The sequence below is a fragment of the Pelodiscus sinensis genome, chromosome 1 (assembly GCF_049634645.1).
Source record: "Pelodiscus sinensis isolate JC-2024 chromosome 1, ASM4963464v1, whole genome shotgun sequence".
NCBI classification, from domain to species: Eukaryota; Metazoa; Chordata; order Testudines; family Trionychidae; genus Pelodiscus; species Pelodiscus sinensis.
This window is the reverse complement of record NC_134711.1, coordinates 287,057,299-287,081,765: the sequence shown is the minus strand read 5'-3', so window position 1 is coordinate 287,081,765 and position 24,467 is coordinate 287,057,299. Positions and strand designations below refer to the sequence as shown.

The following is a 24,467-nucleotide window of genomic DNA, read 5'->3' as shown; positions in this document are numbered from 1 at the left end:
ATCCGGCGCCGCATGACCTGCGCATGTGCAGCTCGCAGAACCACGCAGCTAGTGAGCAAGGCTCGCTGCTGCTTGGTGAGCCCTGGCAATAAGTATTGGTTGAAACAGACAAAAACCATGCCAAGTGACTTCAAGTAAAAATGTATTTTAGATCTGTACAGGCCAAAACATTTTACAGTCTCCCCACATGTATTTATTATGCTGAGATATGACATTTTCCCATGCAGATAAGGCATGTGAACAACAGTAACTCAAAGCATAAAAACAATTTCCTGTAACATTCTACATGAATAAATAATTTTATTAGCACAATAAATGTATGCGCAGCAGTAACAAATTGGGTTGAACAAAGCTAATGTTCAATATGTCAGAACACAGAGATATGACCTAGCATGAAAAACAAAGCTATGCAATTCTATGAGTCTCCGTCTCATTAAATGATATTTGGCATAAAAAGAATTACTTGGATTGTCTTAATATTTGCATATCCCTTTCAGTGTTACAAGTTGCAGCATGAATGGTTAGTAGTGTCATTTGGCAGGTGGTGAATATTACTGCAAATGTCGTAACAGACTTGCATACACTCTGCCCACAAATTCAGCTTTCTGGTACAGTGGATTGGGGTAGCCTTCCTATTCTGCATATTAAGAAGCACTGAACATTACAGTCATAGCACAAAATAGAGCATCTCCGCAAGAACCTCATACTATTCGTATGTAGATGTAAGTACAATTACAACTGATAAATTCAAACATTTAACTTAGCTTAAAATTTTCCACAGACTTTTCCTTAAGAAACGTAGCTTAAGAGTCCTGGTGTTACTGGACAAGTCTATTTTGAGGTCTTCATGGCATTTACGATTGTGGGCCAGTGTTTTCAGTATCTGTGGGATGGGTTCTTACTTTGGGAAACTGCAAACACCTTTCCTTTTGTTTATAGTTAGATGGGAAGGTGATCCAAACACTTTTCTATTGTAACAGATTTATGGTTTAGAAGAGGTTGGGAAACAATAATTCTTCTCTATCAAGGACACTGGGACATGAAGAACTAGGAAAGCTTCTAAACACTCACAGTTGCTGTCAGGATTATCATTTTTCCCCACAGCAACCCTTTCCAAACAAAGTCATTCCAATTAGGATAAAAGACTCTGGTGTTAAGTTCTCAACATCCAGAGGACAGTCTGACCTTTCTATCATGAAGCCCTTTGGTCTGCAGGCCTGTGAAATTGGAAGTGAATTAGCTTGTCTGACCTTCCCATGTGATTTTTGTTACTATTAGCCCATTGAGGCCATCTGAAATATTTTTTTCTAGATACAGTAACCTAATTTTAATGTAGCTAAATAATGATGAACTACAATACACAGTTTGCATTATCAGCAAAAATTCTCCTTTACTGACCCATCCCAAGTACACTCCACCAAATGCCTCAGAACAATCCTTAGGTTCTATTTGTAAGCAAGTGTCCCTCTATTTGGGGCAATGCATATTACTCGTTCTAAAAGTTTGTTATACATCCGTAATTTTGGTTTACATTCTGTACAAAAATATTTTACAACCATTTCTACACAAAAGCTTAAGAATTGCAGTAACACAGACAGCATTCTCTGAGCATAATTATGCAACATAATTTTTACCTTAAACATTCAAAGCATTTGAAAAGTTATGCTTTTACCTTAACTCTTGATATTTTCAGAAGAAAAGTGCCTTGTGCATTTAAAAATACCTACTTTGTGCATCTTGAAATTAGCCATTTAAACACTGAAATGCTAAGAGTGAAATTCACAATAGAACATGAATTGTTTTAAGTGGAATGTATGAATATGCAGATATTGATAATGAATGTATCTAGATGAAATCACCATACAGCACAACTGTACACTGTAATGACCTTACATGGCAAAGTGCAGTGATGCATAATAAGCATTCTTCACTTAGACACCACACATTCCCCATGCTTTTATAACTGAATAAATTGCATCCATATAATAATCATGATATTAGTTCAATTTATGGCAACATGTTTTGTTGCACAACTCAAAAGTAAATCCTGCAGAGTCATCAACGCTCACTGCTCTTTAAAAAAGTAGTATTTAAGTAACCTTGACTGACTCATTTTTCTGAAAGAAAACAACAGGGATGAGCACAATTCTACTATAATTCTTGTTTAGGAAGGTAGTAATACATCTTTGGGATGTATGCAAGCGTCTGCTTTTCTTGAGGTCTCAGTGGTTCAACTGCTGCAATACGTGGCACGCATCTTTCAGACGTGATAGCCAGTAATTGCTTAAAGCTCTTCATAAGAGCCAAACAAGTACTAAAAAATTAATTCCCTTACACACAAAAGGAAAATGGGAGTGAATGCTCTATTAATTTTTTTAAAAAGTCCACAGATATTTCTTGGTGAACCACATTAGAGTTCTATTGAACAAGAAAAAGGTGTCTTAAATGACAGACTTCTCAATCATGCAAAATGGTGACATTACAAGTTATGTTAAGTTGCAGCTCCCTTGCTCCTAATATAAGTTACATATACATTTAAATGATAAAAAAGCAACAGAAATGTGCTCTGAATCCAGAAGTTCTTTTAACAAATATTTTTACAAAGACTGAGTATCACTGGGAACAACATTTTCAGCATCATACATTTGAACTCCAATGCGCTGAAAATGTCAGAATGTAATAAAATATTTATGACATTAATACATTACGTTTTATGAACATGGACAAGAGTGAGGCTCTTCCATTACCTACTTACCTCTAGACAAACGTTGTAGCTCTTTTCCTATTAAGAACTCATCCAGATGTACATTTCAGCAGAAAAACCTTTGGGGTTATATCATACATTATGTCCAATAGCATTTAAACAGATGATAGGAGTTTTGCCAACTTTAGGTTCCACTTCAGTAATTGGTGCACAGTGTTTGGCAGATCAGTTAAGCATCCACATTTGACATTTTGTGTGTGGTCTTGATTTACAATGTTTTTCTGATGACCTTTTTCTGATGAGAAAACACTGAAGAACATTTTTTTAAAAGAGGCTTTGATTTCAGATACCATGTCAGCACAGTTTACTAATTTAACAATTAGCATCTTTCAGAAGTCCAATTTCTTCAGCTGTTCATACGTCAAAAAGAACTGGTGAAACTGGTCAAGGAAAACAAGTGCAGATATTTGCATTTTTTGGTTTTAACGTATTTGTGATGCATAATACTTACTGCATTCACTTAACTATTGACTGTATGTTTTTGGAACTTTGGTCTGTCATTAAATGTCTCCCGTCATCCTCACCACCACAAGATAGGTCATTCCACTCTGGCAGTTACTATAATGTTCCCTAGAGTCTTTGGCACAGAGAAAAATATCTAAATAATAATCATAGCAAACTGCTAAAAGAGAAACTTATTTCAGTGCATGTCACTCTTACAAGTAGAATGTGCCTCCTAGAGCAGCCTAATCCTTCCACAAGTTCTAGCCCAAGCACTTTAAACATTCAAGTTATAGTTGGGGAAAGGTCAGAGGCCACAGCAGGAGAGGAACCCACTATATTTGCTCTTATCTTCTTAGTGGCTGAAACTATAAAGGTATGCAGATTCTCATTTGTGGGAAGAAAGAAAGGAATATCACAGCTGCCTCTTAGCTTCTCACAAAGCAATGAGAACTTAAGGCTAATCAGACAGCAAATGGTCTACTATACAAGTTATATAATAGTAGAAAAGTGGTGTTAAAAATCTTGATCATCTGCAATTGCTAATTGACCTGGTCACTATTACATCAACTAAACAGCAATATAAAAACATGCAATGAGAAATTGGGGGCTAAAGGAAAAAGTGTTTTGAAAAAGATTATATTCAGAGATTCAATTTTGTGTATATCTTAGAGAATATTAATATATTAGATACCACTAGTACTCCATTTATAAAGAGATGGAGATTAAATTTTTTACACTGACAAGTTACAAATATTTCATATGAAGTACAATTCACTAGTTAATTGTGTGTCTACTCAATGCCCGCTGCTCTTCACAGACAAGTTTAATAAGTATTTCCAAACACTTCTGAAGAGGATACAATAATATTCCAAGGACCAAGTCTCAACCAGTTTGGCCAGAATCCTTTATATAAAGCAAAAAAGCCTTCATACCGCCATGTCTGAAACAAATATTTAAAAATCACATTTGAATGAGGAAAGAATGAAACAAAAGTTTCACTGAAACATTATACCCAAAGAACAACTAGTACTTTATTTGATGAATGCCAAGGTGTTCTGTGGAGGAGGAAAACATTTGGTTTAATTCACAGTAATAGTCTTATGTCTCATAGCAACTCAGACTGGGAATGTTGCAGAATTATTTCCCATCCAGTTTATGGGCAAAGAAAAGAGTCATGACTATCTCTCCAAAACCTTTAATGGGAATGTGTAATTTAAGCCTGCTGCTCAATGAGCTCCTAGTAGAATTAGCAATAGGACAACAAATATTCCCAATATCAAATTAAGATCTTATTTTAACCATGACAATTTTCACTGCTCCATATTTAAAGTTACATGATCCAAACTGACAGAAGCTTTATAGAACTAATTAACTTTACTAGTCAAGAGGTATTAAAAACTATATTTAGGTCTAGTCGGGGGTTATTTTTGTCCAGTAAAAAAAACCATGAAATATCAGACATAATATTAAGAATCAGAGCTAGTTAAAAAAGGAGAAATCTGTGACTTTAAAAAAATCTTTTCCCCACACTTAGAAATATTCAGCAACAGTAGGTTTAATTTTGTTTTCCATAACCCTTTCAAAAAGTTGCTTGTGTTTCCTACTCCCTTTTCACAAACTGGTGGATAAGTTTTAAAGCTCCCCCCCTCAGACAAAAGTACAATCCAGGCTTGCTTCATCCCAATTAGGGATGTTAAGAAGCATGTAATTTGTTAATCATGTGATCAACAACAATTTTGATAACTACCCAATTAATCGATAAGGGGTAACACTGCCACCACTCAATTCTAGCTCCTGCCAGGTCCAGCAACTCCTCCCGCTGCAGCTCCAGTTGTATTGCAGAGCCGCAGTGCGGGATTGATGCTGGATCCCAGCACCAAGAATTGGCATGCAGGCAGACTGGCTCAGTCCCAACTCGTGCTGGGACCCAGCATCAACCCCCTCTGTGGCTCTGCACTATACGCATTAGAGACTGGCAAGGGAGTTGATGCTGGGTCCCAATGCAAGCCAGGACTGAGCCAGCCTGTCAGCCAGCCTGCTAAAAAATGTACTTTCATGGAGGAGAGGGGGAGAAGAATGCTCTGTCCCCCCTGCTGGCCCCAGGCCCCATGCCAGGCTTCCTCTCTGAAATGCACAAGAGCCCCAGCAGGAACTCTTGTACATTTCAGAGGTGGAATGCCACTGCAGCAGCCTTGCCCCCTCTCAGGGAGCTAGAGGGAATGAGCTTTTAAGCCGGCTCCCCCAGCACCCCCTCATCTCTCTCATCTCCCCCTTGCTACCTCCTTCTGATAGAGGCAGCAAAAGAGGGAAGCGACTAGTTGCTTATATCCCTACTGCAAATGAGAAGTAGCAGCAAGAACTGTAAAAAATGAGAAAAATCTCTATTTTTTTTTTAAAGAAGACCATTAGACTGATTTTTGGCTACACCACACCTCTCATCATCACAACAAATGCAAGCTTTAAAGAGCTGTCAGCCTTGGGAGACCCCCCCCCCCATATTCAAGGGAAGAATTCACATTTCTCTCTGTCCCCAATATTTCAACTAACCCTTTAATGGTATGTATTTCAGTATCTTTTTTTAAAAAGTGTGTTCACATCAGAAAAATTCCCCTTTAGTCAACCTAACCTAAATACTAGCATGAATGAATCTATGATGCAGGCAGACCTCCTTGCTTCCTATCAGCACTCAGAATGATTTTTAAACAGAAGAAGGTAGGAGAGAGGGGGCATGATTTGAGTCTAAAATTTTGAAAGATGCATGCGTGTGGTACAGCAAGTTCAAATGTTGAAATGTATTATTCAGAGTTCTCTACAACTGGTTTTCTAAAACAGCTAACAATTTCTACCTACAATGCAGAAAAACACTTGATACCAAAGATTGTATAAATGTTATCACTAGTTGCTATACACTTTGTACTTACCTGTAACAAGCAATCCAAAGTACCCTTATACCCTGAATGTGTCCCATCTTGAAATCTTCTCTGATTCATCATCCGTGTCCTCACAACATCAACTGGATTTGATGCAAGTGCTCCAGCTAATCCACAGGTAAAGCTTGAACTAATGAAAGATAAACCATCATAAAAAAACATGACCAGCAGTTTCGAAATAAAGAAAAACACACCTGAAAAAATTAAAAATATCTGTGATATAACTAAAAGTTATGTTTGCATTTCTGTTAACTATTTTTTCAGTTAATTTATCTGAAGAAAATACATCACAGGCCTTACTTTGTTAAACTTCAGAGTAACAATCAGGAAGAAACCTCACACTAAAAATCCTCCCTTTACACTCATCTACAGGTATTTAGGAGCATAGAAATGTTTATATAGGCCAAAAACATGCAAGTACCACAGAAGACTATTGGCTTCCATGGCATGAGCTATCATTTGAAAAACTACTACAGAGAAACATTTAGACCTAACAGATGTCTTTACATCTCAACTGACAGTGAGAAAAAAAATACGAGAAGTACATCCTCTGTAGACTCCAACATTAAGAAATGAATTTCTACTCTGAAAGGGTATGTAATCATACATCTAGATTTTTGAAAACGTAACTCTTATGCTTGTTCAGACTTACAGGAAGTGAGTATACACAGTGTCTCCCATCAGTCCAGACATAATTATGTGTTTCTTGGTGAGATCATAGACCGGCAGCTCCACTCCCACAACAATAGCCGCTCTCTGAGCTGTGAGGGACACTCCCTGGCAAAACAAGTGTATTATAATTGAGATTTTAAAAACTGAATCATGTATATCTGGTTGAAGAAATTGAGAAATACCATTACATTTTAGATTACAAAACTTGTTTTATGAACATAGTTCCTAGGTGCTTTTAGACTGAGAATATACACTATTGTTTTCCAAAAATGAAGTGGTGTATGGTATAAAGGCGTGTAAAAGATCCCAGAAAGACCACCCTGGGGACTGGCATTAGTCTGCAGAACAGGGAAAGCATCGCGGCAATACAAACTTTCCCATACTGCCCCACCAACAATTCAGCCATGACCTACAACAGATGTTCTCAAACTAACTTCTATGGACTAGGGATGTAAGCGACCAGTATGCTTATCAGATAGTCGACTACTAATGGAGCAAGTAATTAAGGAAATCATCTGCAAACATTTGGAAGATAATAAAGTGATAAGGAACAGCCAGCATGGATTTGTAAAGAACAAATCATGTCAAACCAATCTGATAGCTTTCTTTGATAGGATAACGAGTTTTGTGGATAAGGGAGAAGCGGTGGACATGGTATACCTAGACTTTCGTAAGGTATTTGATATGGTCTCACATGATTTTCTTTCAATAAATTAGGCAAATACAACTTAGATGGGGCTAATATAAGGTGGGTGCATAACTGGCTGGATAACTGTTCCCAGAGAGTAGTTATTAACGGTTCACAATCCCGCTGGAAAGGAGTAACAAGTGGGGTTCCGCAGAGTCTGTTTTGGGACCAGTTCTGTTCAATATCTTCATCAACAATTTAGATATCGGCATACAGAATACGCTTAAGTTTGCAGATGATACCAAGCTTGGAGGAGTTGCAACTGTTTTGAAGGATAGGAACATAATTCAAAATTATCTGGACAAATTGGAGACATGGTCTGAGGTAAACAGGATGAAGTTTAGTAAGGACAAATGCAAAGTGCTCCACTTAAGGAATAATCAGTTTCACACATACAGAATGGGAAGCAGCTATCTAGGAAGGAGTAATGCAGAAAAGGATCCAGCGGTTATAGTGGACCACAAGATAATATGAGTCAACAGGGTGTTGCAAAAAAAGCAAACATGATTCTGGGTTGCAGTAACAGGTGTATTGTGAGCAAGACATGAAAAGTCATTCTTCCGCTCTACTCTGCACTGATTAGGCCTCAGTTGGAGTATTGTGTCCAGTTCTGGGCGCAACATTTCAAGAAAGATGTGGCGAAATTGGAGACGGTCGAGAGAAGAACAACAAGAATAATTAAAGGTCTAGAGAACATGACCTATGAAGGAAGACTGAAAGCATTGGGCTTGTTTAGTTTGGAAAAGAGAAGATTGAGAGGGGACATGATAGCAGTTTTCAGGAATCTAAAAGGGTGTTAACAGGGAGGAGGGAGAAAATTTGTTCTTCCTGGCCTCTAAAAACAGAGCAAGAAGCAATGGGCTTAAACTGCAGCAAGGGAGCTTTAGGTTGGACATTAGGAAAAAGTTCCTGTCAGGGTGGTTAAACACTGGAATAAAATTGCCTAGGGTGGCTGTGTAATCCCCATCTCTAGAGATATTTAAGAGTAGGTTAGATAAATGTCTATCAGGGATGGCCTAGACAGTACTGGGTCCTGCCATGAGGGCAGGGGACTGGACTCGATGACCTCTTGAGGTCCCTTCCAGTCCTAGTATTCTATGATTCTATGACTAGTGATGTGACTAGTCGCTTCCCTCCTCTTGATGCCTCTAAATGAGGTAGCAAGTGGGGGAGCAGGAGTTGGTGCTTGGGGGAGCCGGCTGCTAAGCCAGTTCCCCCCAGCACTGTCTCCATGGGGGGCAGGGGAGGTAGAGGTACAGAGGAAATGGCACGAGTGGACAGCAAAGCAGTGTCTGCGCACGCCAGTTCTGCTGTGATTCTTCTTTTGAAATGTACAGAAGCCTTGGCAGGGCTCTTGTACACTTCAAAAGGAAGCCCCACGGCGCTAGTGGGGGAGTCCCCCGCTGGCTCCACAGCTCCCTGTGGGGCTTCCACTTTTGAACTGTAGCAAGAGCCCGGCAGGGTTCTTGCTACAGTTCAAAGGCAGAGGCGCCCATATCAACTTAATCGACTAGTCAATGGAAATCCCATCGACTATTTGATTAGTTAATTAATCTAAATTTAACATCCCTACTAGAGACTGCTGTTGGTAGTATGCAGAGAGCTGGAAGGTGGTGGCTCATCTTACAGTAAGTTCAGAATAACCAAGAGACTGAGGCTGGAGATTAAATGGAGAGCTAAAGTAGACTGACTACATTTTTCAAAGACTAACCATTAGCTGTTCTCCACAGATGGAAATATGGGATGTGACAGTTTAAACAGTTGAACAGTTAACCAAGGAGCCTGGGCTCACTGGTCAACCATCATAGTTACATATAATCCCTGTCCCTCCCCCTGCACTGCTGCCTCTAACGGAGGCAGCAAAGTGTCGAGGGGGAAGGCAAGCGCTAGTGCTCACAAAGCCAATTCTCCCCCTTGAGTAAATGTGTACCCTCTGAAAATGTTAGCGGGTACACATTGACAAAAATGGTTTTTAACATCCCTAATGGAAATGTGAATATTTTTCATGCATAGAATTTGAGTAATCACCACATATTTTCTATAATCATGAATGACTTATGAGGCAGTCCATGACGTGCTAGGATATGACCAATACTGCAAATTTGAAAACCCTGGACTGTAGTTACAGGTGAGAAGATAAGTTCATTAAATGCTATTTAATGCCAAGTACCGTATATTCCGGCGTACAAGACGACCTCTGATGTTAAAAAACATCCCCCAAAAATCGGGGGTCGTCTTGTACGCCGGGTATACATCCCAGGCGCGCCTGGGATGCCCCGCTGCCGGCTTCCCCCGAGGCTTTGCAAAGCCGCGGAGGGGCTCGGGCGGCGGGGAATTTGATGTTGTGAGGACACGGATGATGAATCAGAGAAGATTTCAAGATGGGACACATTCAGGGTATAAGGGTACTTTGGATTGCTTGTTACAGGTAAGTACAAAGTGTATAGCAACTAGTGATAACATTTATACAATCTTTGGTATCAAACATAAATTAGTGTTTTTCCGCATTGTAGGTAGAAATTGTTAGCTGTTTTAGAAAACCAGTTGTAGAGAACTCTGAATAATACATTTCAACATTTGAACTTGCTGTACCACACGCATGCATCTTTCAAAATTTTAGACTCAAATCATGCCCCCTCTCTCCTACCTTCTTCTGTTTAAAAATCATTCTGAGTGCTGATAGGAAGCAAGGAGGTCTGCCTGCATCATAGATTCATTCATGCTAGTATTTAGGTTAGGTTGACTAAAGGGGAATTTTTCTGATGTGAACACACTTTTTAAAAAAAGATACTGAAATACATACCATTAAAGGGTTAGTTGAAATATTGGGGACAGAGAGAAATGTGAATTCTTCCCTTGAATATGGGGGGGGGGGGTCTCCCAAGGCTGACAGCTCTTTAAAGCTTGCATTTGTTGTTGTGATGATGAGAGGTGTGGTATAGCCAAAAATCAGTCTAATGGTCTTCTTTAAAAAAAAATAGAGATTTTTCTCATTTTTTACAGTTCTTGCTGCTACTTCTCATTTGCAGTAGGGATATAAGCAACTAGTCGCTTCCCTCTTTTGCTGCCTCTATCAGAAGGAGGTAGCAAGGGGGAGATGAGAGAGATGAGGGGGTGCTGGGGGAGCCGGCTTAAAAGCTCATTTCCTCTAGCTCCCTGAGAGGGGGCAAGGCTGCTGCAGTGGCATTCCACCTCTGAAATGTACAAGAGTTCCTGCTGGGGCTCTTGTGCATTTCAAAGAGGAAGCCTGGCATGGAGCCTGGGGCCAGCAGGGGGGACAGAGCATTCTTCTCCCCCTCTCCTCCATGAAAGTACATTTTTTAGCAGGCTGGCTCAATCCTGGCTTGCATTGGGACCCAGCATCAACTCCCTTGCCAGTCTCTAATGCGTATAGTGCAGAGCCACAGTGGGGGTTGATGCTGGGTCCCAGCACGAGTTGGGACTGAGCCAGTCTGCCTGCATGCCAATTCTTGGTGCTGGGATCCAGCATCAATCCCGCACTGCGGCTCTGCAATACAACTGGAGCTGCAGCGGGAGGAGTTGCTGGACCTGGCAGGAGCTAGAATTGAGTGGTGGCAGTGCTACCCCTTATCGATTAATTGGGTAGTTGACAAAATTGTTGTTGATCACATGATTAACAAATTACATGCTTCTTAACATCCCTAATTGGGATGAAGCAAGCCTGGATTGTATTTTTATCTGAGGGGGGGAGCTTTAAAACTTATCCACCAGTTTGTGAAAAGGGAGTAGGAAACACAAGCAACTTTTTGAAAGGGTTATGGAAAACAAAATTAAACCTACTGTTGCTGAATATTTCTAAGTGTGGGGAAAAGATTTTTTTAAAGTCACAGATTTCTCCTTTTTTAACTAGCTCTGATTCTTAATATTATGTCTGATATTTCATGGTTTTTTTTACTGGACAAAAATAACCCCCGACTAGACCTCATACCCATCATACCCATCTGGTCCCCTGCTTTCATAAACATTCATCTAATGATGCAAGCTTCCCCATACTGAAGCTATTTACACCAAATTAGTATATTAATTTAAAGGTCTTTCAATTTTAAGTCAGACAAAGGTAAACAGCAAACTTGAGGTTAATTCATTAAAATTCTATTTCTTGTGACAAAGAAATATTGAATAGCCACCAAGGTAAATAAGGGTGCATTTTCAGAATAACAGCCGTTATTTCAAAATAACGCAAGCGTCTACACAGCGAATGTTATTTTGAAATAAAATTGAAATAACAAAGGGCTTATTCTGACTTCCATAAACCTCATTCCACAGGGAATAACGCCTATTGCTAAATAGCTATTTCAAAATAGCTGTAGTGTGGACGCTCCACTGTTGCTATTTTGAAATAGTTCCTCCCTGGGCCCATTCAAAGTAATTACTCCCCAGTGCCTTCTGAGGGGCTCTGTCGAGGTAGCTCATCCACGTTAGGGAAGCCTGCCTCTGACTAATTTTGAGGCTTCTCTATAGTGTAAATGTGCTATTTCGAAATCAGCTATTTCAGAGTATTTCTTATGGAATAGCTTATTTTGAGATAAGCATGCAGTGTAGATGTATCCTAAGAGTTTTCAGCTGGAGAGAGGACAATTTTTGACAGTAACTTATTGCAGAGGTAAGAGAAGCCCAGTTTAAAGGCTGACTCTTCTAAGCATTCTAGTAGCCACATGCTTATTCAGATTGTCTTGAAATGATCTCTACTTCAAGGGCGTTGACAGAGTTGACTATCCAAACTCGGGGATATTTGAGACGGGGGACGGAAAATAGGTGACCTTTAACATTAAACACTGTCTTTTTAAAGTTGTATGAATGTGTTTTGTGCAGATCTGGGGCTTAAATCATGGCTCTGATCATATCCCAGATAACATATGGCAAGCACTATCCCTTTGGTGAAGCAATACTGAAAATGTAGATTTAAAAAAAAAAGTTAAACTTGCTAGAGAGATTTGCATTCAATCATGTGCCAAATAAATTACAAAGTACACATGCAGAAATACTTGCCAAGGAGTTTCCAATCAGCCAGTTTCCACATGACTTGGATGGCTTGTGAGGACATGCTATGGTCATTGAACTTAAGCTACATGCAGGCAATGAAAGTTTGAAACCTCCACTTGGCAGAAATCTTTGAAACATATACAGGCAGTCCCCAAGTTACGTGGATCTGACTTATGTCGGATCCCTACATATGAATGGGGCTTTTCTCGCCGCGGAGGACGGGGGCGGCGGGACCGCCCAGACACGCCACGGTCCCGCCCGTGTCCTCCGCGGCGAGCAAAGCCTGGTCTGCTGGGGGGGAGGGGGCGGCAGTGCACTAGCTAGCGCCCTCCCTCCCCCAGCAAACCAGGCTTTTCTCGCCAATGCCTGGGGTAGAGCAGCTGGGGCGCTGCCGGGTTGGTCCCGCAGCGCCGCTCCTGGGCACTACTGGACCAACCGGACAGCACCCCAGCTGCTCTGCCCCAGGCATCCCCAAGTCAGCCGCTGCTGAAACTGACCAGCAGCTGACTACAGGAAGCCCCAGGCTTCAGCAGGGCTGACTTGCGAACACCTCGGGTAGAGTAGCTGGGGTGCTGCCAAGTTGGTCCCCACAGCACTGAGGTGCAGCACTGCGGGGACCTACCCGGCAGCGCCCCAGCTGCTCTGTCCCAAGCATCCAGATTCAGCCGCTGTTGAAACTGATCAGCAGCTGATTCCAGGAAGCCCGGGGCAGAGCAGCTCTGCCTCGGGCTTCCTGTAGTCAGCCAGCTGGTCAGTTTCAACAGCGGCTGAATCTGGATGCCAGTTCCGACTTACATACAAATTCAACTTAAGAACAAACCTACAGTCCCTATCTTGTACGTAACCCGGGGACTGCCTGTATGCATATTTTGTATAACCCTTGTGATAGGGTTTTTTTTTTTTTTTTTTGGTTTGGGGAAAATATATTTGAGTACAAAAGGTAATTCAAAAGATGCTTAAGCTATTTCTAAGTAAAAAATACACTTGCAAACACCTGTCAATTAGAGGCAGAGAAGTGCAGAAGAGGTTGAGGTAAGGGAAAGGGAAATAGGTGGTAAGAAAGGAGAGCAAGAGGCTGAAGGCTCAGTTCAGAGCTGGTGGCTGCAGCCCACCCTCCACTCTTCCTTCCCGTGTATGCCAAGATCTTGGAGAGTCCTACTGATTTGAGGATAAGAACCCTTCTTGCTGCTCTCCATGTGAGCCAGGGGCTCCTGAAAGTAAAGCAAATTGAAACCTCTAAAACCCAGGAAGTGGCATAGCAAGGAAAAGCAATCAACTCTCCTACATGGGGTGGACCAGATAGGCAGGTTTCCCCAGCTTTGCCTTAGACAGAAGCAGGGACATAGAGGGTCCAGTTTAACGAAGTGTGGAATCCTCCAGTAAGTTACTGCCCATTATATGCATCAGAAGGTGCCACATCAAGTTTATGCAGCAGGGAACCACCTTTTATGCCAGGGATGGCCAACCCACGGCTCTTTGCTTAAAGAAATGTGGCTCATGGTAGTTCTGAGCTGCGCGCCTGGACTACTCACAGCCAGCCACTACTGTCTTTCTTTAAAGAAAATTCAAAGGCTATTGTTTGCCAGGCTGAAGCAATTATTCTGTGATGAGTCTCTTCCTTATTGTTTTTGAACCTCTCATATTTGCAGTCTGGGACAGAGCTGAATTGTTAGAACTATAAACAGGGCTCGACAATCACACTCACCCGCGGCGAGTAGATTTTTCCAGCTGGCAAACAACAAAAAGGGCAAACTCCTCATGAGCTTACTCTGTAAATTTTAGGCAGAGTAAGACAGATTTCTGGTGTTCCAGTTCCACTGACTGTACATCTGTGTGCTTTGTCAAGTCCCTTTGACTGAGCCTTACCAGTGCTGAGTTGATAACAGTTATTTGTGTTGCTCTGCTGTGGGCTGAGAGCCCAAAACTGTGCTATCACTTCAGTTGACCTGAGAAAGAACCTCTGCAGGTCAGGGTAGTAGGGCATTCCAGGGGACAGAAAGGTGAGCTCAGTGGTATTTTCAGCACATCAAGTGACTAAAGGAAGGGGATCTCTAACCGCATACATCACATGCTCCTTTTGTAAAATGGAGATAACACTCCCAAGAGGGGGATCTATATTCATTAGTAATTCTACAGCATTTCTGAAATCCTTGAATGGCAAGCAGTATAGCAATTACAATATTAATTCAGACATCTGCAACTTTAGGCACATCCTACACCAATAATTTTGGCTGACATTGCAGAGATACATACAACAATACGTGCAATAATTAATGGATTTGTATGTACTTTTGCCAAAAACAACCTAAGAAGGGTTAGTATAATAGTTTAATAAACTTACTTTCCATAGTCCTCTAGTGCCTTCTTTTTGGTAAATGCGCATAAAATTGCCCATCATTCCTCCTTGAATCATACTGCCTTGGGCCTGCATTCTGATCTAACTTGGCCCAAAACAAAAAGCAGTTATCAGTTTTCAAACACTGAATTATAATTTTATCTCGTTTCTCAATATTACAAAGAGGTGCTATAAAATACAGTTCACAATATTTTCAGAATAGATTTTCTAATCGATATGAATATGACTATCACAGTAACACCAGCTATCTGTAGCTACATATCAGATGTCTTTCAAGTGCAGCTGCTATATTTGGAACAGCTGAATTAGAACTAGCACTCAGTGTAGCTCTTTAATTACCACAAACCATTGCTATTTTTGAATTGGTGCCCTAATATGTGGAATAGATTCACAGAAGACTTCTGTATGATGTCCCTTAGTGTTCTCCCTTGAACTCAGTTACATCTTAACACAGAGGGTCAATATGATGAGAGTTTCAGCTGAGAAGAATTAGGTACTTGACTTTTTGGATCTGAAATTTATATTTCAAGGACAAACTGCTAAATTCATGTTAAGTCTGACAAGCAAATAAGTATTCATCGCTAATTTTGGGAGTTAATAATGTTGTCACCCAGCCCAGTTCTAAAGTGCCTAGATAGCATTCATACCATCACTCTGAAATGGAGCCTGTCACAAGTCCAAGGCAACCGCACTTGTATTCTCCCTCTATGGTCCAGCCAGGGCACCCCCTGTAGGCTTCCAGCTTCCCAACTGATGCCTCTTCTGCAGAGGCATGCATTTCCCTGCTTTTCTGACTGGAGTATTCACAAGCTGCTCAGACTCCTGACCATATGACTTTGCCAACAAAAAAGATGGCCTAAGCAGGCCTGATTCACTTCTTTCCTCTGAGTTTGGCAATAACCACTGTGCTATTTCAAGCAAGCAGATTTGTTCTTCAGGAAAAAAGCATTAGAAAAAATATATGCAAAGCTCTGCAGAGGTGGGCTTCAAAGGGCTGATAACCAGAGGAATCATTTGCACCACCCTTCTTAAAAAGTTACACTAACTCTAAAAACAAAGAACTATAACATTTAACTTCATTCATTAAAATTTATCCTGGATATTGTTCTGTAACAATGTCTACTATCATTCCAGAAGGGAGCCAATAAAGTCTTACTTGTGTTGATACTTTCACTACCCCTTCTATGAAATAGGAAGTTGTAACAACTTATTTTCATTCTATTTTACTTGAGAGGAAGGAGGACTAAAATTAGGCACTATATAAAAAGCAATATTTTTTCTCTATTCTAAGGAAGCTTTATCATGTGCAAACGCAACCAAGTAATTTCAGGCCATGAGCTTTTAAGTTTAATAGGATCAAGTGTTATCACTACTTAAACACTAGATACCCACAAATTTTAAAACTGTTGCCAAAACTGTGGTGCTGATGATTTCACACGGTGGCACTGCACCATGAAAGGGCATAATTTCAAAAGAGATTGTGCTACTTTCCCCCTTGACACCCATACGAAACAGAATAGAGATCCTGACCCATATGATTTTTCATCAAGAACGTTCATTTTTCCAACCCATAGACTTCTGCTTGTCGGTGATGGGTAAGTTGTCCTCTACATACTTCCAAATGAACAACACTAGAAGCAGTGTAGGTCAACTCCCACAGATTTTTTTTTTTAATTTAGAGTACAGCTTCAGCACACATCAAGTTTGGGATGGAGGAAGAGGAAGAAGGAGGGAAGAGCAACTTTAGCAGTTCATTGTGCTCTGAAGCAAAATAATTAAGTGATCAAGTAGTTCTCTTGCCGACCAAAGACACTAATTTTAATCAAATGACATGCTTTCAACTGACCAGCATGCTGGAGGGAATTTTCTACAATTCAGTTCTTCCCCTGGAACCTTTTGAATTATTGAGAAAGCAAGTAAATTTAAAACAGAACACAGCATGCAATGATCATCAGCAGCCTATTCTCATCTCAAGAATACAAAAAAAACTATGTCAAAAAGAGAAACTTGATAAAAAATAATTTACCTTCAAAACATCTGTAGGGTTGGCAATAGATGATGAAATCACCCCCGAAAGAATGCCACATAATACATTTATCACCAAGGTTTCATCTATTCCAGAAGTAAAAACAAACTCTCAGCACAGGCTTATACACTGTGATAAGACACCAAGTACAAGTCAATGCTTTACCTTCTTTAATGAAAGGCAGTTAAAATAAGGATCTAAACCTCAGTTAACTTTTTAGTCAGCTCATTTTTTGTTGGAATTTAATTTGCAGAATCATTTTAAAGGAACAAAAGTAGCTGCATACATACATTACACGAATACAATGTATGTATGAATCATATGACTGAAATGGAAACAATATACACAACTCTAGATGAAATATATTAGCAAGCAATGGTAACAAAGCTGAAACACTCACCTTCAGGTTGCTCAACAAACATTCTCTTCAAGCTTTGGTAAGTGCCTATTTTTATTGTTCCATATGATGCCTGGCGTAACATTGCAGGGGCAATCCTATAAAAATAGCAAGCAGCAAATAATAAATACATTCAATACTTCCTGAAATCTTGGTAACAGATATGGTTCATTCAACAATGTTTAGGATAGGCCAGGCTGAATTCAGGATGTGAACAAAAAGTGAAAGGTTTGTTCATTTAAACCAGATGATTTTAGAACCAGTTACAGATAGGGGAAAAGAATTTCAGTGAAGATGATATTCAAGAATGAAAAAAAATGAAGGTGCAGTGGTGCCACCCACTCTTTACAGGGTGGAGGAAAAACCCTGTCAATTCATACTAGTAAGGAGAGTAATAATTTTCTACTTGGCCGCTAGCTGAAAGTCTCTCTGAAAAAATGTTAACAGTAATTAAATTTCCTGTAATCTGATGTAGTACTTGGAAAGTATCTCCTGACATTAACCATGAGAGTTTAAAGAGTTAAAAATTACAATTGTGAAAGCCAAGTAGAGTTTTACTGTTATAGTTGATGCACTGCATGTGCAACAAGTTGACATGAGATCATTTTGCTACTACAAGTTTGCCACAGCTAACAAAACACACTCCTCCTTTATTTCTACGCTCGCTCTTACCTGTATTAATCGCCACTGTAGTAGATGCTAACTGCATATTGAGTCCCAATGGCACCACACAAATGAAGTTATTTTTGTGGAGGAAGCTGGGATTTAAATTTACTTTTGCTATCCCATTGTATGTGACTTACATTAATAATAGAGGGATTATCTTACAGTATTGCAGTAAAAATTCCTTTTTTGAATAACTTAGGTGAAAGTTACATGGTAATCTATTGCACTATTTGAATGTATTTTTCAAAAATAATATAAAATGGATGAAAATAGTTATAACAGTACATGTATGATTGCAAAGCAAATTAGGAAAACCTTTTTATTAGAGTAGGTAAGTTTTATTAAAAATAAGATGCTATTCAGACATAGCAACTACCATGATGTAAAAAAATTGTACTTTGAAATTATGCACTACATTCTAAAACACTTCTATTGCAATATTTTGTAAAATGTGGCTTGCCTCTCCCCATGATCTCTTTTGAGCCAACTAAAAAAAAAAATCTTATTTATAAAATACTATACTGTTGTATGTGAAAATTTTTTCATAAACTGTCCCAAAATTCACAAATGCAAACTGGTTACATAAAGTATATTTAATTTACCCAGAATACAGTGCTTTCAACCCTTCTTCTCTCCATATCCTCACTAGTGCATGCACCATTCCTCTGTAACGAATCTCTTTAAATTTGGCATCATTAGTTTGACCTTGTACCTGGAGACGGGTTTTGGTCAGATCAATTGGGAAAGTACCTTAAAGCCAGGGAAGGAAAAAGATAATTAATTTAACATGAAACATTTGTCTATCCAAAGATAAGTTAAAAAAAGACCTAAAAGACAAATCAAAATGTCAATTAATTGCAGGCTAACAGAGTGGGTCAGTCATTTGCACTCTAAGAAAGAACCATAATAGACGGCTTTCGAGAGAGCTGTACAGTGGACAGGCAGTGCTTCAATCATAGTTAGAACAGGAAGTGCTAAACTACATAAGAAACTGAAGGCCTGGACCTGCAAATTCCTTGGTCATGTGACTGAAAATTGTAACTGATGACAATGAACAAGAAATTACTTATTAAAGTAAAGGCCTTCAGAATTGGACTCTAAATGGGTGCACCTTAAGAGTAGATTCTCAAAGTTAATTTTCTGTGAGATCATACATTAATAGCAGTGTTCCTGTAAGCTGTGCGCTTGTGTGGCTGCTCAGGAGAAATTCCAATTCTACTCAGTTAATCAGCAAAGCACTCAGTTAGCTTTGTTTCTCTCCTGGTGGTGGACATTTGCACATGCCTCAATGCACAAAAAATGTGTTCTGCAAATGGATGGAAAAGATTACCAGGAACAGTGATCAATAAGTGTACTGTGTTACTTCAAAGTTGGTGAAAACAATGATTCAGGACATCAAGATTGTGTGCTAAATTATAGTAATCATAAGTGAGTTGAAAAGCTAACTTGATTGTTTTGCATCTGAAGCTGTACACCAGGGCAAAATTTTTGGGAATCAGAAACTGTATGGACACTTACTGACTACTAATCAAAAGAAAATTATTTCTTCCAAAAGAGGAATCGCTTTTGATAACATATTAAATTCTCTTTAGGCCTGAGAGAGAAATGCCTTCTTTACTTCTTCTATCCCCTATAATCACTATTTGAGTTTTAGCCTTTCATCAGATGACTACCATATCATAATACTGTATGGGACAACTATTAAATCAAAAATATTCTCATAAGTGTAGATACAACACTTTAGTTCACCATTTACTTAACTGCTGTCATTTCTATTTTCTGTACCCTTACCACCTATAAAATTCTGTTCAAAGATAAAAAGAACCCGTCCTAAAATTCCAACAGACTAAATTGAAACTGCTTGTCATGCAAGACTTAGTACTAATCCTATGGCTCTATTTCCTATGTCACATTTCCAGATTTCCCCCCCCCCCCTTTCTCTCTCCCCCTCCCTCCCTACATGTAAAAAGCACTCAAGGATATATATCCTGGAGCAAACAATTCCTTTTTCTAATGTTAACTTGCCTTTTTAAAGAAAAGTATGTCTCAAAATGAAAGAATATCATTGAGTATTATCAATTGTGTTAGTGACTATTTTTTTCTTTTACTCCAAAAATACATATTTTAGACAAAAAGCAATAGACCTTTAAAATGCAAGTCCTTCTGGAAGCACTTTTAAATTAAAGTTAGTAATCTGTTGCAGTAACTATTTTGTTTTTCATATTACATAAATTTGTGAGTTGCAAGTGAACCTCCTAATGTAAGATACATCATGCACACAGATTAACTGTTTACCACATTCTGCAGTGATTGATGCTAAGCCGCCATAAACAAATGGTTTCCAGTTCAGTGCAGCCATTCTTCTTACTGCAAGATGAAACAATGGCTTTTAATAGGTATTTGAATTATACACAATTTTAGCATTTTAGGAGAACTACACTGCCCAGTATTCTGAATACGTTACTAATATTCCTCCCTCAAATGCATTTTTTTTTTGCTACAGCAGCAAGAGATATCTAGACTATAATATGTTAAATAGTACAGTAAGTGATATAGCAAAATACTGTGTAACACAGGGGTCCCCAACCTTTTGGGGCTGCCGAGCAGGGGCAGGGCCACTCACGCGCTGGGACCACCTATACGCTGCGTGCCCAGTGCCAGCGCCACCCATGCACCGCACTCCTGGGGCCGGCGCCCTTCCTGTGCCCCATGCCCAGGGGTGGGGCTGCCCATACGTCACGCGCCCAGGACTTTAACAGCCCATGTGCTGCATGCCCAGGAACCGGCAGCGCTCATGCGCCACATGCCTGCGGCCAGCGCCGCTCCTGTGCCGTGTACCCAGAGCATGGACACCCATATGCTGCACACTCAGGGGCCGGCACCGCTCACACGCCACACGTCTGGGAGCGGGGCCAGCCCCGATCACTCGACGGGCGCACAGAAATGGCTCAGTGGGTGCCATGGCGCCCACAGGCACCACGTTGGGGACCACTGGTGTAACACATTAGAAAGTTTGGCATGCTTTTAATGTTCAGTTAAATAGTGGTTCTGAAAGTGCGATCCAGGGTTTATGGCTGCTTTACAAGTGGTCTATGGGTCGAACTCAGCCCCCCTTGCAGTGGGGAGCCCGCACTGCTGCTCCAGCCTTGCGGCCGCTGTGTAACTATAAAGCTGGAGCACTAGCTCCGGCGTCCCACTCGGAGGCAGGGGGTGCGCGTGAAGAAAGCGCCGACCTTCCTCATGAGATCTGGCTTGTGGAGAGAGACAGAGCAAGTGGCTCCACATGCTGACACTTTCTCCGCCTTCCCTCCACCCCCGCACTGGGGGATTGGCAGCCCAGTGACACACTGTCTGGAGGCTTTCCCCGCTGCTCCCATTGGCCGGCCAATGGGAGCAGCGGGGAGGGAGGTCATGCTTGGGAGCAACAGGAGTGTGAAGCCAAATAAGCACCCTACCCATGCCCAGATCCCCATACTCTAATCCCCCTCAAACACTCCACCAGGACTCCACAATCAGTTTGCTCCTACATTCTCCCCCCAGTTAGACACTACCTCCACACTGCTCCCGCACCCTCCCCCGCAGCCAGACACCCTACTCCCAACCTGCTTCTGCACCCTACCTCTCACCCAGACCTCACCCCCTCCTGCTTCCCACCTCCCACCTATATCCTGCACTCCCATCCCTCCCTCACTTGCTGGCAGCCCTGTCCTGCACACTGAACCCCTCATTTCATCTGCACCCCAGTGCCTAAGGAGGTCCACAAAATCCCCAGAAAAATAAATGTGGCCTATGGCTCTGGGAAGCCCTGAACCTCAGTCCTCTGTCCCTTCCCCTCATCCCATGGGCTGGAACATCAGGGGAATGAGGTGTCTCTGTTGGAGACCACATCAGTGAAGGTTGGAGTTTTTTGGAGAAGGTTTTTTGCTTCTCACTTGTGTGATCCCCAACTGATTTTTCATGTGGGCCAGTGGTTCGCCTTCCCTGCCATAAAGAAAGAAAACATGGAAACCTTTTGCATTGGACATAAATTAGTATTTTACTTTACTTAAAATGAAGTTTGATAAACATGAGAAAGTTAAAACACTTAATCTGTTTATTTCAATTAAACCATTCTCCCTAGCCAAAGCACTAGCAAAATGTGGGCATAACTATGTAATTAATGGTTTGATTGTAAAACACTAGAACAAATACCTACCAAGGACAATTTTTGCACACAACACAATATTACTGCTGATTGAATATTCAGATAAAAAGTGCCTCGCCCAGCCATGATTCTATAAAATAGACTTCACAGCCAGTACGATTTTTTTTCCATCATTACTAAAATTTTGGGTCCTTTCTTTAGCAACAAAAAGCTGACACTACAATCATAGAATCATAGAGCTGGAAGACAACTCAGGAGGTCATCAAGTCCAGCCCCCTGCCCAAGGCAGCACCAATCCCAGCTAAATCAACCTAGCCAGGCCTTTGTTAAGCAGAGACTTAAAAACCTTTAGGGATGGAAATTCCACCACCCCCCTAGGTAAACCATTCCACTGCTTCACCACCCTCCTAGTGAAATAGTTTTTGCTAATATCCAACCTAGACCTCTCCCACCGCAACTTGAGACCATTGTTCCTTGTTCTGCCATCCCTCATGTGAACAGCCTCTCCTCTCTCTATACTCTTTGAAACCTCCCTTCAGGAAGTAGAAGGCTGCTATCAAATCCCTCCTCACTTCTGTCTTCCATAAACTAAATAAGTCCAAATCGCTCATCCTCTCCTCGTAGGTCATGTGCTCCAGCTCCCTAATCGTTTTGGTTGCTCTCCATTGGACCCTCTCCAATGCGTCCACATCCTTTCGATAGTGGGGGCCCCAGAACTGGACCCAATACTCCAGATGTGGCCTCACCAGAGCCCAATAAAGGGGAATAATCACTTCTCTGGATCTGCTGGCAATGCTCCTCCTAAGGCACCCTAATATGCCATTAGCCTTCTTGGCTACAAGGGCACGCTGTTGACTCATATCCAGCTTCTCATGCACTGTAATCCCCAGGTCCTTTCCTACTGAAGGTTAGCATTGGCTCTCTCCCATATGTGCATTTCAGTTCCACTGAACGGCCTTGTTCTTTCATTATGAGAACTGTGAGGTATAATACATGTCTATCCTCTCTAGAGACAGCATGCGTTTTTATAATCTGACAGTGAGAGCAGCAGACAACCACCAATGTTAGTATTGTCTATTTGTGCCGAAACAAATAAAAAAATGAAGCCTTCTTAATCTGGGGCTTTAAGTTCCGAAGCGCACAGAATGTAGAAGTCCAAAAGAAGTTAATGGAAGCAGCAATCAGCAAGCCTAAGGGTAGCCCTCTAACAACTCAGTTTCCCTCTTACCACTTTATGCAGGCGTTATTTGTGACACGCGCTTTGCAACAGTCTTGAAGCAAGGGAAAAGCCACTAGACACAGACTTCAAATAGTGTACCCAACGACCAAACCTCTATGGCAACACTTGGCCTCCGCCGTCTCGCTGCAGGTTTGAACAGGCAGCTGACAGCACATGGTACTAATTTCCCCACAGAAAACACGTGGTAGCACATTAATCCGGGTGCGTGCCCTGCATGTGTTATCTGTGCTAGCCTCCGCCCCCCCCCCGGCAACGGGAGGCTACGGAGCAGCAGCTGTGCAGCCGGGCGCCGCAGGCACGTTCATGCGGGACAGTTTCCACCCAAGTAAGCGGAACTGAAGTTTCGCAGGGGGAGGGGAGGCAGCACCGGGGAAGTCGGTCACGCTGCTTCCGACGCCGACGCATAATCCCGGCTGCTGCGCGGCGCCAGCCCTCACCAGGCAGCCGGGCTCGGCGCGGCACGTCAGGCCGGCGGGGGGCGCGCACCGGGCACTGGGGCCTCTCCGCGCCGCGGCTCGGCCCCGCCCCCAGGAGCCGGCTGTAACCAACCCCGCGCGGCCCCTCCAGCGGGGCGCGGGTTTCCGGCGAGCCGCTCCGAGCAGGGCCCGCTGGCAACAAGGCGGGGCCGGCGCCCCGTGCCCCCCCCCCCCCGCGCGCGCATTTACCGCTAGCGGCGCCTCGCTCCCGCCCCGCTGGGTCCCAGCGAACTCGCCGCCCCGCCAAGGACTCGGGATCAAACCAGCGAAACCGCCTCTGCCCCCCGGGGATTTAACCGGCTGGTTCTGGCCCCGCCCCCCTGCGTAAGCCTGCCCGCGGCACCCAACCGCCAAGCACCGACCCCCTCCTCCCATTGGTGGAGCCGCACGGGGCTGCCAATCAGCGGCGGCTCATCGGAGAGGGAGGGGCTGAGCTGAGGCGACCTCAGCGCACAGGGGCTGCTGAGTGTGCGCCCCTGGGGGGAGGGGGAGCAGTGATTAGTGTGACAGGTTAAAATCACAGAAGTCCCCCCCCTTAGGGCTATTACCCAGGTGTGCTGATCATGCCCCTGACACCCGCCTTCCTGCTCCCTGGGGCTCCCCCCCCCCATTCTGTCCTGCTGGGCAGGATGCTTTGCTCTCCCTAGCGAAGCACAGAGT

At 42.1% G+C, this 24,467-nt stretch overlaps 1 protein-coding gene across 2 annotated transcripts; it reads right to left on the bottom strand.

Annotated features, from left to right (window-relative positions):
* Positions 1–125: 125 nt before the first annotated feature.
* SLC25A30 (solute carrier family 25 member 30) lies at positions 126–24,124 on the bottom strand. 2 transcript variants are annotated; one of them, XM_075918997.1, is made up of 10 exons: positions 23,997–24,124; positions 20,243–20,314; positions 18,550–18,697; positions 17,285–17,379; positions 16,885–16,970; positions 14,844–14,939; positions 6,791–6,915; positions 6,130–6,268; positions 4,068–4,148; positions 126–3,135 (listed from the first exon to the last, which is right to left on the bottom strand). In XM_075918997.1, the coding sequence occupies exons 2-10, from the start codon at positions 20,304–20,306 to the stop codon at positions 3,094–3,096; spliced, it is 876 nt and encodes a 291-aa protein (XP_075775112.1). In that variant the 5' UTR covers positions 20,307–20,314; positions 23,997–24,124; the 3' UTR covers positions 126–3,093. The 2 variants fall into 2 exon arrangements, with proteins under 2 accessions (XP_075775112.1, XP_006118059.2); XM_006117997.4 differs by lacking the exon at positions 23,997–24,124 and adding an exon at positions 23,423–23,734.
* Between the last annotated feature and the right edge of the window lie 343 nt (positions 24,125–24,467).

Bases quoted from the DNA above. Each gene is read 5' to 3' on its own strand.
- SLC25A30 (XM_006117997.4), bottom strand. From the start codon at position 23,486: ATGTGCTGTCAGCTGCCTGTTCAAACCTGCAGCGAGACGGCGGAGGCC. The intron at 20,315-23,422 runs GTTTGGTCGTTG...TTCATCTTGCAG, and splicing joins GGCCAAGTGTTGCCATAGAG to TAAGAAGAATGGCTGCACTG. The intron at 6,269-6,790 runs GTAAGTCTGAAC...ATCTTTCATTAG, and splicing joins ACTGTGTATACTCACTTCCT to TTCAAGCTTTACCTGTGGAT.